This window comes from Lycium barbarum, chromosome 4 (assembly GCF_019175385.1).
Source record: "Lycium barbarum isolate Lr01 chromosome 4, ASM1917538v2, whole genome shotgun sequence".
In the NCBI taxonomy this organism is placed as follows: Eukaryota; Viridiplantae; Streptophyta; class Magnoliopsida; order Solanales; family Solanaceae; genus Lycium; species Lycium barbarum.
This window is the reverse complement of record NC_083340.1, coordinates 145,030,235-145,045,158: the sequence shown is the minus strand read 5'-3', so window position 1 is coordinate 145,045,158 and position 14,924 is coordinate 145,030,235. Positions and strand designations below refer to the sequence as shown.

The 14,924-nt window shown below is 32.5% G+C and overlaps 1 protein-coding gene across 2 annotated transcripts; it reads right to left on the bottom strand.

Annotated features, from left to right (window-relative positions):
• Window positions 1-2,819: 2,819 nt before the first annotated feature.
• On the bottom strand, window positions 2,820-9,629 carry LOC132636822 (NADP-dependent malic enzyme). Of its 2 annotated transcripts, none has more exons than XM_060353854.1 (19): window positions 9,380-9,629; window positions 8,245-8,365; window positions 7,893-7,967; window positions 7,215-7,366; window positions 7,021-7,126; window positions 6,373-6,438; window positions 6,195-6,290; window positions 6,025-6,096; window positions 5,865-5,948; window positions 5,686-5,784; window positions 4,967-5,014; window positions 4,817-4,870; window positions 4,616-4,714; window positions 4,444-4,533; window positions 4,285-4,362; window positions 3,915-3,989; window positions 3,731-3,821; window positions 3,309-3,437; window positions 2,820-3,052 (listed from the first exon to the last, which is right to left on the bottom strand). In XM_060353854.1, the coding sequence occupies exons 1-19, from the start codon at window positions 9,532-9,534 to the stop codon at window positions 2,964-2,966; spliced, it is 1,779 nt and encodes a 592-aa protein (XP_060209837.1). In that variant the 5' UTR covers window positions 9,535-9,629; the 3' UTR covers window positions 2,820-2,963. The 2 variants fall into 2 exon arrangements, with proteins under 2 accessions (XP_060209837.1, XP_060209838.1); XM_060353855.1 differs by lacking the exon at window positions 9,380-9,629 and adding an exon at window positions 8,955-9,329.
• Window positions 9,630-14,924: the final 5,295 nt, after the last annotated feature.

The following is a 14,924-nucleotide window of genomic DNA, read 5'->3' as shown; positions in this document are numbered from 1 at the left end:
GTTTTCACTATATTTTATTGATGAACCAGGAAGAGTTCTATGCATTTTCTCTATATATTCATGGTACACTTGAATTCATTATTGAACCATAAAATCCATTTTTCTGTACAATATACTTCAAAAATTAAAGAACAATTTTAATACTTCTAAAATACATACAAAATACAAGTGAAATATATTGTAAATATATTCATTACGATTCAAATCTTACGGATCAATTAGAATACACTCAAAAATACAATCATAATACATATAAAATACAGTGAATCAAAAGTCACCCTTAGGGATTAAAGTTTTTTTATGGAGTCAAGTTTTCCCATCTTATTAAAGTTACTAAATAATATTCAATATCAGCTTATTGCACTCAATAACTAATATTTTTTATTTTTAATAATGTAATTTCATTGAATATTTTTAATAACGAACACAAAACCGATGGTCATAGCATCAGGAGACAATCTCAACTTGTCACTATGTAATTCAGTTGATGAACAAATCAAGCTTTGCATGATTTATGGAACATTAAAAAGGGATTTTTTTTGTTTTGTTATATTTTGGGAAAAAGTCTGAAGAGAGTTTTTGAATTCAAATTTTATGTGAATGATTAGATGTGGAATGAGATATGTGATTAGATATGGAAGAGAATGAGATTTGCGTGATTTATGGAACATTAAAAACAGATTTCTGTTTAGTTTGAAAAAGATTTTTTCCCCTTAAATAGAGGCATTATTGGCTCAACAGTTCCGTGTATTTAGTCTATATTTTGGCTATATTTATGCGACGCGTCCAGGACCTAAATATAGGAAAAATCAGCTACAAATTGTAAATAATGAACTTGTAGTTATAACTTGTTAGAAGCAGCTAAAAGATAGCTATTTGTGAAAATTTTACAAAATTATTTAGGAGTGAAAATAGGCTGGGCGTCTAGGATGATGCCACGTGGCAGACCATTTAACATAAGGGTATATCTGGACTATAGTATAACGGTAAGGGTATAATTAGCCTTATAGTATAACGGTAAGGGTATAATTGACCTTATAGTATAACGAAGAGTATGAATGAACTATTTTCCAAAGTTTAGGGGTAATTTTGACCCTTTTCCGTTAAATTTATTAGCTTTGATCATCCACGTGATTTGAGTACCTAATCATCCTTCGCTAAAGAACAAATCTCAAAGGTAAGTACCCATCACTTTGAAGAGAAAAAATAACATTGTTACTTCACAAAACACTAGTCCATTATTATAATTAAATAAATACTCCACCAGTCTCAAAAATTAGGGAGAGGCTCCCCTCCATTATAGATCCCCTCAAGTTTCTCCAGTGCACCCTTAATTGAGTGATATCTGTCCACTTATTCAATCAATGGTCTAAAATTAATTTACTTAACTATTTGTCTAACTATAGTTAAGAAACATAACTCGTGCAAATCAATAACAGAACAAAAATCAATTGATACCTCTAATGCAAAACTCTAAAAAAGATGAAAGAAACAGACTCAATCGAATTTGAGTCTCACAAAGGAAGAAGATAAGTACTACTCATCTTTGAAGTGAATATCCTGAAAAATTGAAGTGAAAGAGACTATATACAGTATTATAGCAGTCTTGTCTATTATTGTAAATTTGCTAGGTACCTTCTTTGATAAAAAGTAACTGAAACGACAAAAAAAGACCAAATTGAGATACTCTAGTTGAAGTCTTTGGCTTTTTAAATTAATTTTTTGACTGCAATTTATGAGCAATTAACGTTTTCTAACATCACAAAATTACAAGTTGTAAAATAACTTAAATCCTTGTTGGATTTCTAGCTTCGGCTTTTGCTTTTACATAAACAAGGGTTACTGATAATGGAGGAAAATCAATGTCACAACACAGATGGCAACCATCCCTTAAACGAAAATTCCAACCTTTTTGTGGGTTTTCACCTCCAAATTACCCAAGGCTTTGGTTCAATTTCACAAAATTGCAGTTTCAACAATTGACTTTTTTAATTTCTGGGTCTATATTTTGCTATTGATTTGCAGGATTTTTTTTTTTAACTATAGTTAGACAAATAGTTAAGGAAATTAATTTTAAACCATTGATTGAATAAGTGGACAGGTGTCACTCAATTAAGAGTGCACTGGGGAACTTGAGCTGATCTGTACTGGAGGAGAGCCGTGTCCCAAAAATTATATGTCGTAATTTTTAAAGATAAACTGTCTCAAATTATTTGTTTCAAGACAAAATAATTTTTTTTAATTTCACCATTAGTGGTTATTGTTTTAAAAAGACCCTCATAATTAATGTTTCTTACGGCTAATTTGAGACGGAAGGAGATAGTTTAAGAAATTAAATGACTTTTAAAAAAACAAAAAATTGACCGTATATTAACGGGCGAATCTGCTGTCAAGACTACAGATACGACAAAACTAAGTAACCCGATCCGGTGTATAGAACATTCAACGTCCGACAAAACTAAGTAGCCCGATGTATAGAACATTTAACGTCTGAGAAAGGGGCATACCTTTGAAATATAAATAATCTATTCAGAATTTAATAATCTAAAAAGATTATAGTATCCGGTAGAATTCAAACGCACGCCTTTATTTAGGGTTCGAGGAAGGGTCACACCCCAAAAATATAAATAATCTAGTAATCCATAAAGGCTATGGATCGAGAAACCACAAACTTAAAATTCCAAATACTCCGCCTCTCTATAGAACAAACTACATTGGCAAATCACCAATGCAACTGCAACAGAACAAAAGCTTACAAAAGAGAGGCAGAAATAGATGGATCAAGTCTTTTACATACAAACATATATTATGGAAGGATAAAGACTAAAGATCCATTTTATTCAACTATAGTACAAAAGATGTTCTGCCATTACATGTATGGAGTGCAAATTTACAGAAGAGCATCCTTCAAATTATAAAGTTATTTACATACAAAACTTACAGCATCTGATCAGGTCATTTAATCAGCGATAACATCGGTAATTAGGAGTGTACATGCAACTCTCAGCATATTTCACCAAATCTGCAGGCTGGGGCAGATGTGTTGCAACACCTGCGGTATATATAACATATTCCATTCATTAAACCAAACCATTTCAAGATCAAGTTTATCAAAATGAGTTTTTAAGTTTTATGTACCGATGATATAAGATATTATCGACAATCAGAATTACAAGTAACTATAAATAAACATTAATTCGCAACTTGCAATAAATAATAAGTGACCTGTTATATCAAAATAACACCTATGGTGCAAAAAACTTTTAAATAATTGTCAGTGGGTATAACTTAAATCCAATTTCACTCACCGAGTTCATACGCTTTAGCAGCTACAGTAGCAGCAATATGAGCTGAGATCTTTCTTATATTACCAAAAGGAGGATAAATCATCCCCTTCGCATAGTGCTCCTCAGTTACTTGAGCAGCCAACGCTTCCGCTGTTTCATATAAACATAAATCAGTAACCTAAATTTACACACTAACTTGCGGCGCATAGAGGTGATATCATAAAGTTATTTTTTGGTAACACGTCCATCCACCCAAGTTTAAAACGGAGGGGAGGCTGTGTCATGTTGGGGGTTGAGTCGAGACCCGTTTATGGACTTGACCGTTTTGGCCTGCCCAAATTTGAGCTAACTTGCTCATTTATCACCTCTACTTGTGGGTCTGATCATCCGGATACCAAGGCTTTGGTTAAAGGTTCCTAATACAAATTTCTCACTATACTTACAAGCTGCTAAAAGCATGTCATTATGCACACGGATAGCGCCGCACATGACCAAGCCAAAACCAAATCCAGGGAATATGTAACAGTTGTTTGCCTGTATTTTTGCGAGAAATACGCTATATATTAGTCAATTATGTAAAATATGAAGTTACTTTACAAAGGAAGCATATAAAAGGCATTCAAAAACCTGGGTAGCAATGTGGAGTTTGTTATTGTACTCTACAGGAGGGAATGGACTTCCACTTGCGAAAATGGCTCGACCCTTTTCATAAAGCAATAAGAAATTGGTCAACGTCATAACCACAACTACAAGACTTAACCAAACACAACTTTAACGTGCATAGAGACTGCCTTTCATGCTAAGGCAAATCCAGGACGTAAACTTGATGGATTCAACGTTTAATATTCTTATCAGCATTGAGCTCATTGTATTTTTGAAATTATGGTTTCAAAGTTTTAGTTTGTTTAATTTTTCAATACATGTGTGTGTTCCGTGTGAAAAATGTAAACGACTAAAGCCTGCATCCGCTCTGTTCTCATGAATATTAATTACTTACCTCACTCCAAGTGTAAGCTTCTTCAGCAGTGCATTCGGATTGTGCAGTTGGATTTGAGAGAGCCATAATGAGGGGTCTCTGCAAATCATATATTAGTCTGTCAGCTCAAGAAAAGTTTGGTTTGGAAGAGCGAAATAAAAAATTGGGGAAATGTAAGACCTTATTTATGGAAGTCATGGCCTCAATCACTTCCTTAGTAAATGTTCTTCCAACTCCAGATGTTCCGATTAAAGCAGTCGGCTTAACGGCCTAAACAAGTTTCAAAAGTATTAATATATAGAAAATGAGTTTCGAAGAGGTATTCCTCAATTAGGGAGCTCATTGATCAAACCTCAACAGCATCTAGAAGATTGTCAACATGTTCGTGTTCATGGGCCCACGGTTTTTTGTGAGCTTGAAGTGATTCCTTTCGAGCACTAACAATTAGACCCTGCACATATCGTGTAAACTCTGTCAAACTTCAAATATAAGAATGAACACTGCCATTAATATACTGATTTTCTGTTGTAGACCAGATTGTTTATTTTTCTACCTTTGAGTCGACAAGCCAGATATTTTTACGTGCTTCCTCCACAGTGGCATTTGTCTAAAGGTAACAAACACAATAAGTGAAACTTACTAAACCACAATAAGCTTTTATCTAAAATTTTATAACGGACCACATGCAACTTAAATTTAGTACCTCCTTTGAAATCGCAAGTGCTATGAGTTCTGCTATACCAGTTCCAGCCTGCAATCATAAAGAGATCAACATGACAATTTAATGACTTTCCGTGTTTTTGTGTGATTATTCTGATAGAAATTATCCTTGCATTGCTATTTATTCATGCGTCCCAATTATGTTATAATCTTTCATTTTTAGTTTGTTCCAAAAAGAATGATACATTTCTATATTAAGTAACAATTTAAACTTTAAAATCACTATTTTACCCTTAATGAGATGATTTATAGCCACACAAATATCTATATCTTGTTTTAGACCATAAGTTTCAAACTTCCTTTCTTCCTTAATACCATGTCCTGTCAAACACATATATAAACCAGGACGGACGGAGTATCATTTACTTCTTTTTTACATGTCGTCAGTAGATCGTCCACTAAAAACAATTACAAACTTGAACCTTTAAAAGAAAGTTCTAGTCTTACTTTTTTTTTGATTAAGCACCGGGTGTCCGGGTCTCTTTGAGCCCCGACTAATCCCGGGGGTGCACAGGCCCTCGGCAAGGAGTTTCCCGCAAGTGCACCACGGGTAATTCAGGGTTTTACCCCAGTCCGATGGCCCTCAGAAATTGTTTGCACCCAGTGGGTTTCGAACTTGAGACTTTGAAAGGGAGCAAACCCCAAGGCTCAAGCCAATTACCACCAGGCCAACCCTTGAGGGTTAGAAAGTTCTAGTCTTACTTCTCCAGCACCGAAGAACAAGAATGTATGATCAGCTAAGGACCCTCCGAGCAGCTTTAGGGATGCAACGAGCCCCGCAAGCACCACAGCAGCTGTCCCCTGCAGTATTAATGGTATCAAAAAACAGAACAAACTAAAAAATCTGAGACAAAAGCCACAAAAGAAAAGTTGTATAGTACCTGTATATCATCATTGAATACCAAATGTCTGGTACCATATTTTGCCAACAGTTCAAAAGCATTGTGATTCGCAAAATCTTCATACTGCAGATCATGTTACAAATATTAGACTTCGAAATTACGAAAGGCAATGATTGTTAACAACTTTTAAATAGCTAACCTGTACAAGAACCTTTTCACCGTAATTTTGCTTCACAGCCTTCATGAACTCATCAAGAAAGTCATAATATTCCTACGAGGAGCGAAAAGAAACAGACTTTTCTCAATCTCATTATACTTCTACATGGTAATCTAAAACAGATAATATAGAGTGACTATTATAAAGTTGACCTTCCCAGTAGCTCTCTTTTGTCTGAGCCCAATGTAGAACTCATCTTGCAGTAGTTGCTCATTATTTGTTCCCACATCAATGGTTATAGGCAAGCACTGCACGCGCAAGCAAAATGGTAGGACATTCATAGTTATAAATTGTATATAGTAGTGCATAAAGTTTAACAGGTTTTGGTACCGCTGAAGGTCTGACTCCTCCAAGTGCAGTATATAAAGCCAATTTCCCTACTGGTATCCCCATTCCCTGTGACAATATAATGGAATTCATATCAGGATTACTCTGTTATTCCACTCTATTTGACGCATGACAAAGTCAAACAAGAAAAAGAATTATTTTTGGCCCGGGCGGGGGAGTGGGGGTGGGGGGCTGCGGGGTTAAAAAGTATGCAAGAATGTCACACTTGAGATTTGAACCTGCAACATAACACAATTTGTGAGCTATTTACACTATACTACAAACTTCTCTTGTGTCTTGGGGGTTCAACAATAATTAATATATAAAAGATAGCTTGGCACACGAAGCATCCCGCATTCACGGGGTCTGGACAAGTGTCGGGCCCCAAGGGGAATAATGTAGACAGTCTATCCTAACTCAAACAAGCCACTGCTCGAACTCTTAACCCGTAGGTCACACGAAGACAACCTTACCGTTGCTCCAAGGTTCCCATTCATTCAACAATTTATCTATAAAAGCTCTTTAATTTTTCTCTATTTACACAATATAACCTTACGACAAAGGGGATTCAATCGAACTCTTTTCAATACAATTAGCTACCACACACAATACAAGACTCGCGCTAACACATATATTTCAAAGGATTATTACCTGGCAGCCAAGGTCTCCAAGTCCCAGAATTCGTTCACCATCCGTAACAACAATGACTTGTATTTTCCTTTCTGGCCAATTTTTCAATACCTCAAGTATCCTTCCTCTGCATATAAATACATACTTCCAGCCTTAGTTAATATTACTTTCACATTGAAGCGGTAGATAAGCTTTAACTAGTAAAAGTACCGTACTTTTCTTTCAAACTGAGGTATAAACCTTGGGGACGCCTAAAAATGCTTCCATATTTTTGGCAAGCCTCACCAACAGTCGGAGTATATACAATTGGAAGCAACTCTTCCACATTATTAATAAGAAGCTTGTAGAACAACCTTTCATTTCTCTCCTAAACACAGCCAATACAGTGACTCGTTGAGTTAATTATGGTTACTGAACTTCAACCAAGTAAAATCACATAGCTATATTTTGTCGTTAAAGCAAAATGAAATTCACCCAATATAGCAGTAAAGTCACAAACTAGTATCTTTTTGTCACATTAAGGAAACTGAAATTTATCCACTATGATAGTAAAGTCACAAAACCTAACCCAATAAAAAAATTAAGTCACCTTGATGGGTAGGTTTTATCGTTATAGCGGGTAAAAATTAGAGATTTTACTGTTATAGTCTGTAAAATTTTAATGAGTAATGTGACAGAAAATAGTTTTGTAACTTTACCATTATAGAGGGTAAGTTTAGTGGCTTTACTGTCATAGTGAGTATAAAAATTCAATTAGTGACAAAAAATAATTTTGCGACTTTACTGTTAAGAGTGTAATTAAGTGATCATGGACGAAATTAACTTGCACCCCATTATGATGATAAGTAAATAATAGCAAATTCATAAGTCAAGCATTTGGTTTCCAAGAATACCTCTAATTCCATCAGGGCAATATATTTATTCAAAGGGACTTCAAATTGCCGGAGACTCTGCATAAGTCTTTTCTCCTGGTATGACATATATAACACAAGAGATTAACAAAATTCCTCTAAAGCGCATCAAATAAATATTGGGAGTTTTTAATTGTATAACCGCCCACTAAAATAATAGCCGGCAAATCAATATTTTTCGTCTACTAATGTAGGAGTAATGTATATTGTATACATCATTAGTGTATATCTTTTATATATTTGAACAGCGACTTTAATTATTTTCGGCCAAGCGATCCAATGTGTTAAAGGCCCATAAATATTTTCCACTTGTGGCCTTAAGTAATTTATGTACCTGAAGCTCTTGGGGTATAATCGCAGGCGGAAGAAGGCCTCGCAAGTAATGAATATCTCTTTCTTTCTCAGTGAAGGCAAGCCCTTTGTTGTAACGTGGATCCCTCAACAAGTTGTAACCACTGTTTTACAAGCCAAAAATTAATAAATATACAACATTCAAATTTACAGCCAAATTTAATAATTAAAACAGGACTCCACAAATTACACTTGCAAGTCTTAATAATTCATGAACTGAACTTAACTCTCCACTCAATGATCAGAAGAAGAAATGCCATGATCAACGATGTATCACCATTTTGAAAAAGATCACTTGGGAACTTCTTTGATTAAAGACAACATCTTAATAAAAAGAATACCTTTGGGGAGTGAAAATTAGATAATTTTGACCATTATCCTCCTAACCCTTCATTCATTTTGGATTTTATATGTAGATGCATGTAGTGACGAAGACAACTTCTTGGAAAGTGTGTCATCCAACACCACTTTGCCAAAATTTGGCGTAAATATATTTTCCTAAAAAATGATATGTAGTTGTCCTGTCAATCTCCCTATAACGACTTTGTTTGTCTGATATTTTCTTACTGCCATAATGAAATGTTATTATTATGTAGAACATATAACATAACTTGAACGATCGCTTCCATAAAAAATATGATTGTTATAGTGAAATGTTATTATAGAAGACCCTCTCTCCATATCTCTACTTACTGGCTGGGTGCAGATAAGACTGTAATAATAACAAAGCCAGATAGAGATACTGTTCGTTCAGAATTGATTCAAATGGCGAGGACCCACGGAAGAAGTAAGGGAATATCGATGGCCTTTGTTGAACAGAGAGCGAACGGACGGCAAGTGACTTTGATCTCTGGCCTTTACTTCGGCTACTAATAAGGGGGTTGGGGTTTGACAAAAAAAGACTGGGATTATTATAAAGAGGTCTGAATGTACAAATACAGTAGACCGACCGACATTGTTAGAAACTTATCGGTAACTGCGTTCATGGAAGGGAAAAAGAAGCAGATATCCGTACAAATACTGTGTTGTGTGTTATGTGTGTAGAACAGTAACTATGGAGCTTAGGTGAAGTTGATGACTGGAGATCATTAATTAATTCGTTTCGAACTTGAGAGTACTTTGAAACAGCAAAAGCCCATGGGGTGATGAGTTGATCCTCCGTGGCACGATCCTCGCCGTAGATATCCTCAACACCACCTCCGACCGTTGATGTGGATGACATATCCAGCACCGAATCACTTCCAGTACTCTTCTCTTTCATTTTGCTCTCCATTTTCTCTCTCTCTCACACGTACACTTGTAAGTGGTAAGTCATTTTTGTTTTTGCCACCTATAAATAAGGCAATAAGCCTTATACGTGTAGTCTCTGAAGCACTAGAACAGTACTCCGTAATAAAATATATATATACTTGACAACACTTGTACTGATTCCTGAATCTTCCTTCACTTTGACCCACGTCATTCTTCAAAAAGATGAATGATAGACTTTCACCTTCCTTTGGAGGTATATATATATTTTTTATTTTAATATATAAGCGTCGGTGGATTAAAAAGAGTTAAATTTTGTGTTTTCGGTCCCTAATTTTATGCCAACACGTAAATGACAGTTCTGAAATGCGATTTATCAATTGCAATTTGTCTCTGGGCAAAGGTTTAAATATACCCCTTAATTTCGTGATTTAGAACATATATATATACCCCTCTTTAAAAATGTGATGCATATATATATCTCAACTTTTAGAACACGTAGATGAGTATATTTGGGTGGGGCTGATTATATTTTTTGGGTCGAAGCGGGTCAACTTTTGGGAGTTATTTTTAATTAAATGGTTAATTTTAGCTGAATTGAGAATTTTCATCCACTTAAGGGTACAAGTGTACACTATTAACTGGAGGGGTATATTTGATTATTTTCGCTAACGGTGAGCAAAATTGACTAATAAACTAAAGTAGAGAAGTATATTTGACCCTTTTCCCTAAAGAGTATATTTGTGTTATTTGTGTAACGGCAGAAGTAATATATGCACAATTTTTTTAACGAATGATATATTTGCTCTAAATCGCAAAGTAGAGGGTATAATACACCTTTTCTCTTTGTCTTTTATGAACTGGTGTAAAATTAGTATTTAAACCCCTTAACCCCGTGTGGCAGAGTTAATGGTAAAAAAAAACATATCTCAGCTATTTTTTTTTTTGCGATTGTCATATCTCAATTATCTATTATTTTCTTTTCCTACCTAAACAATCACTTTAAAACGCACAAAAATGCCCATCTACTTTGGGAAAAAGACTAAAAATATTCTCCATTACAAATTTGGGTAAAAAATACTCCTCCCATCATTAAAGTTTTCAAATATACCCCTGTCTTAACGAAAATTCCAACATAACCCGATTTCATTTTTAAACCGACTCCATTTAAACCCGATTCAACTGAATAAAAAACTCATATGTGTTACCCGCTTCTGTGCCTATTGACCCCAGATGTAGGACTCGGGAACAAGTTGACCGCATATAGATTTTTTATGTAGTTGGGTCGGGTTTAAAAATAATATCGGGTTATGTTGAAAATTTCCGTTAAGACAGGGGTATACTTGAAAATTGTAATGACGGGAGGGGTATTTTTGTTCCAAATTTATAATGGAAGATATTTTTAGCCCTTTTCTCAATTTTACCCTTTTCCCTAAAAAAAAAGAAGAAGTACCAAGTGGCACTTCACGTGGCTAAATTTGTCCACCTAATATAATTAGAACGTTTAATAGTGATGTAATTAACCAGAAAAATTAAAGGGTTGTGTAAAATTTTAGAATTTATTGTCGGATTGTATAAGATTTTAGGATTGTACAAAATTCAAAGGTTCATGGAGAAATAAAGAAGGAAAGAGAGGAAGAAATTTTGATAATGAAGTAGAAGAAAGGGGAAGAAGAGAAGGACTTAAAGGAAAATAGAAAAAAAAAAATATTCAGCTGAATTAGCTGTTATATATGTCGTGTGGACCGATATTATGGGTTTTTTTAAGTCCCCAAATGCTTACCAATAAGGTGTGTTTTAATACAAAATGTGTGATAGCCTAGGTAATAAAGGGAAGAGTGGATGGTTGAGGTTTTTCTTTTTTTTTTTTTAAATTACATAGGGGTTGAGGTATGAAAGTCGTGAAAAAATTATAATTTAAGTGTGCTTTTGATATTAACTATTTATGTTACTCACTTGTCTAGCTTGAACGACACATCAGATCCACGTAATCTATCATGTCATAATTATTTCAATTAATTAAATTAAATACGCATACTTCCTGAAAATTGAACCTTCACCTGACGTGAAGGACTAGATACCTCTAAGGGGTTTTTAGTTTGCAGTTTAATTATACAGGATTGAAATGTAAGAATTATTTATACAAAAAATAAAAATATAAAAATTATTATATAAACAATAATTAAAATTTATTGTACAATGAATAATAATAATAATAATACATAAATTACTATAGCTGTTGCTCAATTTTGGATATTATGTAAACAATAATTAAAAATTATTGCACAATGAATAATATTAATACATAAATTACTTAGCTGTTGCTCAATTTTGGATATTTTCTTTAATCATTAGACATTCAAAATTTATAGGTAAGATTAATTTAAATTTATTAACAAAAAAAGGGACAGAGAACATTTTCTAACTATTTAGAAGAGCCGGTTGGGCTCCTTTTTCGTCGTCCAACCGGCTCCTTTTTCGTCGTCCCTTCCAAGTTAAAAAAAAAAAAAATATGGGCCCCATATATATTAAAAAACAACAACTAATATTTAAAAAAAAAATAATTGGGCTCCATATTAAACACCAACCAGTATTTAAAAAAAAAAAAAAAAAAAAGAGAGAAGAAAAAAAGTGGAACCCACCAGATCCAAACTCACGGGAAAAAAAAAAGTGGACCCCATATTAACAAAATCAAGCAATATTAAAAAAAAGTGAATCCCATATTAAAAAAACAAACAATGTTAAAAAAAAAGTGCTTAGAAAATCAAACAATTAAATCAATAATGATGGATTCATTGTCACATACGTATCAACTAATTAGTGCGAGCAAATAAAATTATTGTACAGCAACATACTTAAAATACTTATATGTGGACCCCATATTAACAAAATTAAGCAATATTTTTTTTAAATCAATAATGATGGATTCATTGTCACATGCGTATCAACCCATTAGTGGAGCAAATGAAATTATTGTACAACAACATACTTAAAATACTTATATGTGGACCCCATATTAACAAAATCAAGCAATATTAAAAAAAAAAAAGTGAATCCCATATTAAAAAAACAAACAATGTTAAAAAAAAAAGTGCTTAGAAAATCAAACAATTAAAACAATAATGATGGATTCATTGCCACATGCGTATCAGCCCATTAGTGGGAGCAAATGAAATTATTGTACAGCAACATACTTAAAATACTTATATATTAAAATAAGATAGAATTTAATTACTTTTTCATTTGTTCCTTACTCTAATAAATGTGAAAAGAGATTAATGTCATAAAAGAAAAAATACTATTAAATGGAGATCAAATAATTAATAAGGTAAATTAGTGAAATTATAATTCTAATTGACGTTTCCTTAAAAAATCGTGTAAAAAACAACATGACAGGTAAAATGAGTTAAACAAAAAATGTTTATTAAAAATTAAAAAATAGAAGTTCTTCATGGACCCATATTAAACATCAACCAGTATTAAAAAAAAAAAAAAAAAAAAAAAAGTAGAACCCACCACATCCAAACTCACGGGGAAAAAAAAGTGGACCACATATTAACAAAATCAAGCAAGATTAAAAAAAAGGTGAATCCCATATTAAAAAAACAAACAATGTTAAAAAAAAAAGTGCTTAGAAAATCAAACGATTAAATCAATAATGATGGATTCATTGCCACATGCGTATCAACCCATTAGTGGGAGCAAATGAAATTATTGTACAGCAACATACGTAAAATACTTATACATTAAAATAACATAGAATTTAGTTACTTTTTCATTTTTCCCTTACTCTAATAAATGTGAAAAGAGATTAATGTCATAAAAGAAAAAATAATATTAAATGGAGATCAAATAATTAATAACGTAAATTAATGAAATTATAATTCTAATTAACGTTTCCTTAAAAAACCGTGTAAAAAATAACATGACGAGTAAAATGAGTTAAACAAAAAATATTTACTAAAAATTAAAAAATAGAAGTTCTTCATTTAAATAGAAAATCAAATTTCTACTTTGTTTCATTTTAAACATGTAAAATTAATATAATAATTTGAATTAGAATTATCCAAATCAAAATTTGATAAAAACAATTATATGTATTACTTTACTATTACTACTATATAGAAGAGCCGGTTTATAGAGGCAAGATCGTCGTCCGTGTTCGGTCCTACATTTTTATTTAAGGGCAAAACAATCCTTTGTGGTGCCACCCACTTTTTTATTTAAGGGTAAAAAAATGACGTTTTATATTTTATATTACCAACTCTTCTAAAAGGTAGATAGAAATACTTTATTATATTTCTATTTTTTTACTATATAGAAGTATCGGTTGACCCATGCTTCGTCGTCAGTCACTCTTAGAAAAAAAAGGGTGGACCCCACCCTCTCCAAACTCATGAAAAAAAAAAGTGGATTCCATATTAAAAAAAAAAGGCAACGTCAAAAAAAAAAAAAAGTGCACCTCATATATTAAAAAATCAAACAATATTCATGTAATTCCCAAAGTATCCCCATCAAGTCAATAATAGTGGATTCATTGCCACATGCATATTAACCCATTAGTGGGAGCAAATGAAATTATTGCAAGCAAAAAACATGGACCCCATATTATTACTTTTCTTCAAAATATTTAATTGTTGTATTTGCTATTCCGTCATATCATTTATTTGTTATTTTTACTAAAATAAATATACTTAAAATTTATATATTTAAAAAATAAGATACAATTTAATTACTTTTTTATTTTCATTCTTACTCTAATAAATGTGAAAAGAGATTAATATCAAATGAAGATCAAATAATGGATAAGGTAAATTAGTCAACTTATAATTCTAATTCACGTTTCCTTAAAAAATCATGCAAAAGACAACATGACAAGTAAAATGAGCTAAACCAAGAATATTTACCAAAGATTAAAAAATAGCATTTCTCCGTTTAAATAGAAAATCAATTTCTACTTTGTTTCGTTTTAAACATGTAAAATTAATTTAATAATTTGAATTAGAATTATCCAAGTCAAAATTTGATAAAAAATAATAAGTCTTTTACACCTTTAAATTAATCGAATTAAAATTGAAAGTATCAACTAATGCTTAAATATTGCTATTATTTTATCTCAAAGAGAGGAAAATAATTTTCTTTTAAACAATTCTTCTCTTTTAAAAAGTATTAAGAAATTTTCGTAGCAAACATGAATATAATAAAGTTTTAGATACGAAGCACAAACTATAATGTTATATTAATCGTATTTTGAACGCAGTGTGTGTGTGTGTATATATATATATATATATATATATATATATATATATTATCACTATCTAAACACAACTACATATACATAGATACACTATAATCCGAAGTGTTGGGCCCGTGCACAGCACGGGCATAGGCCATCTAGTATATATATATATATAT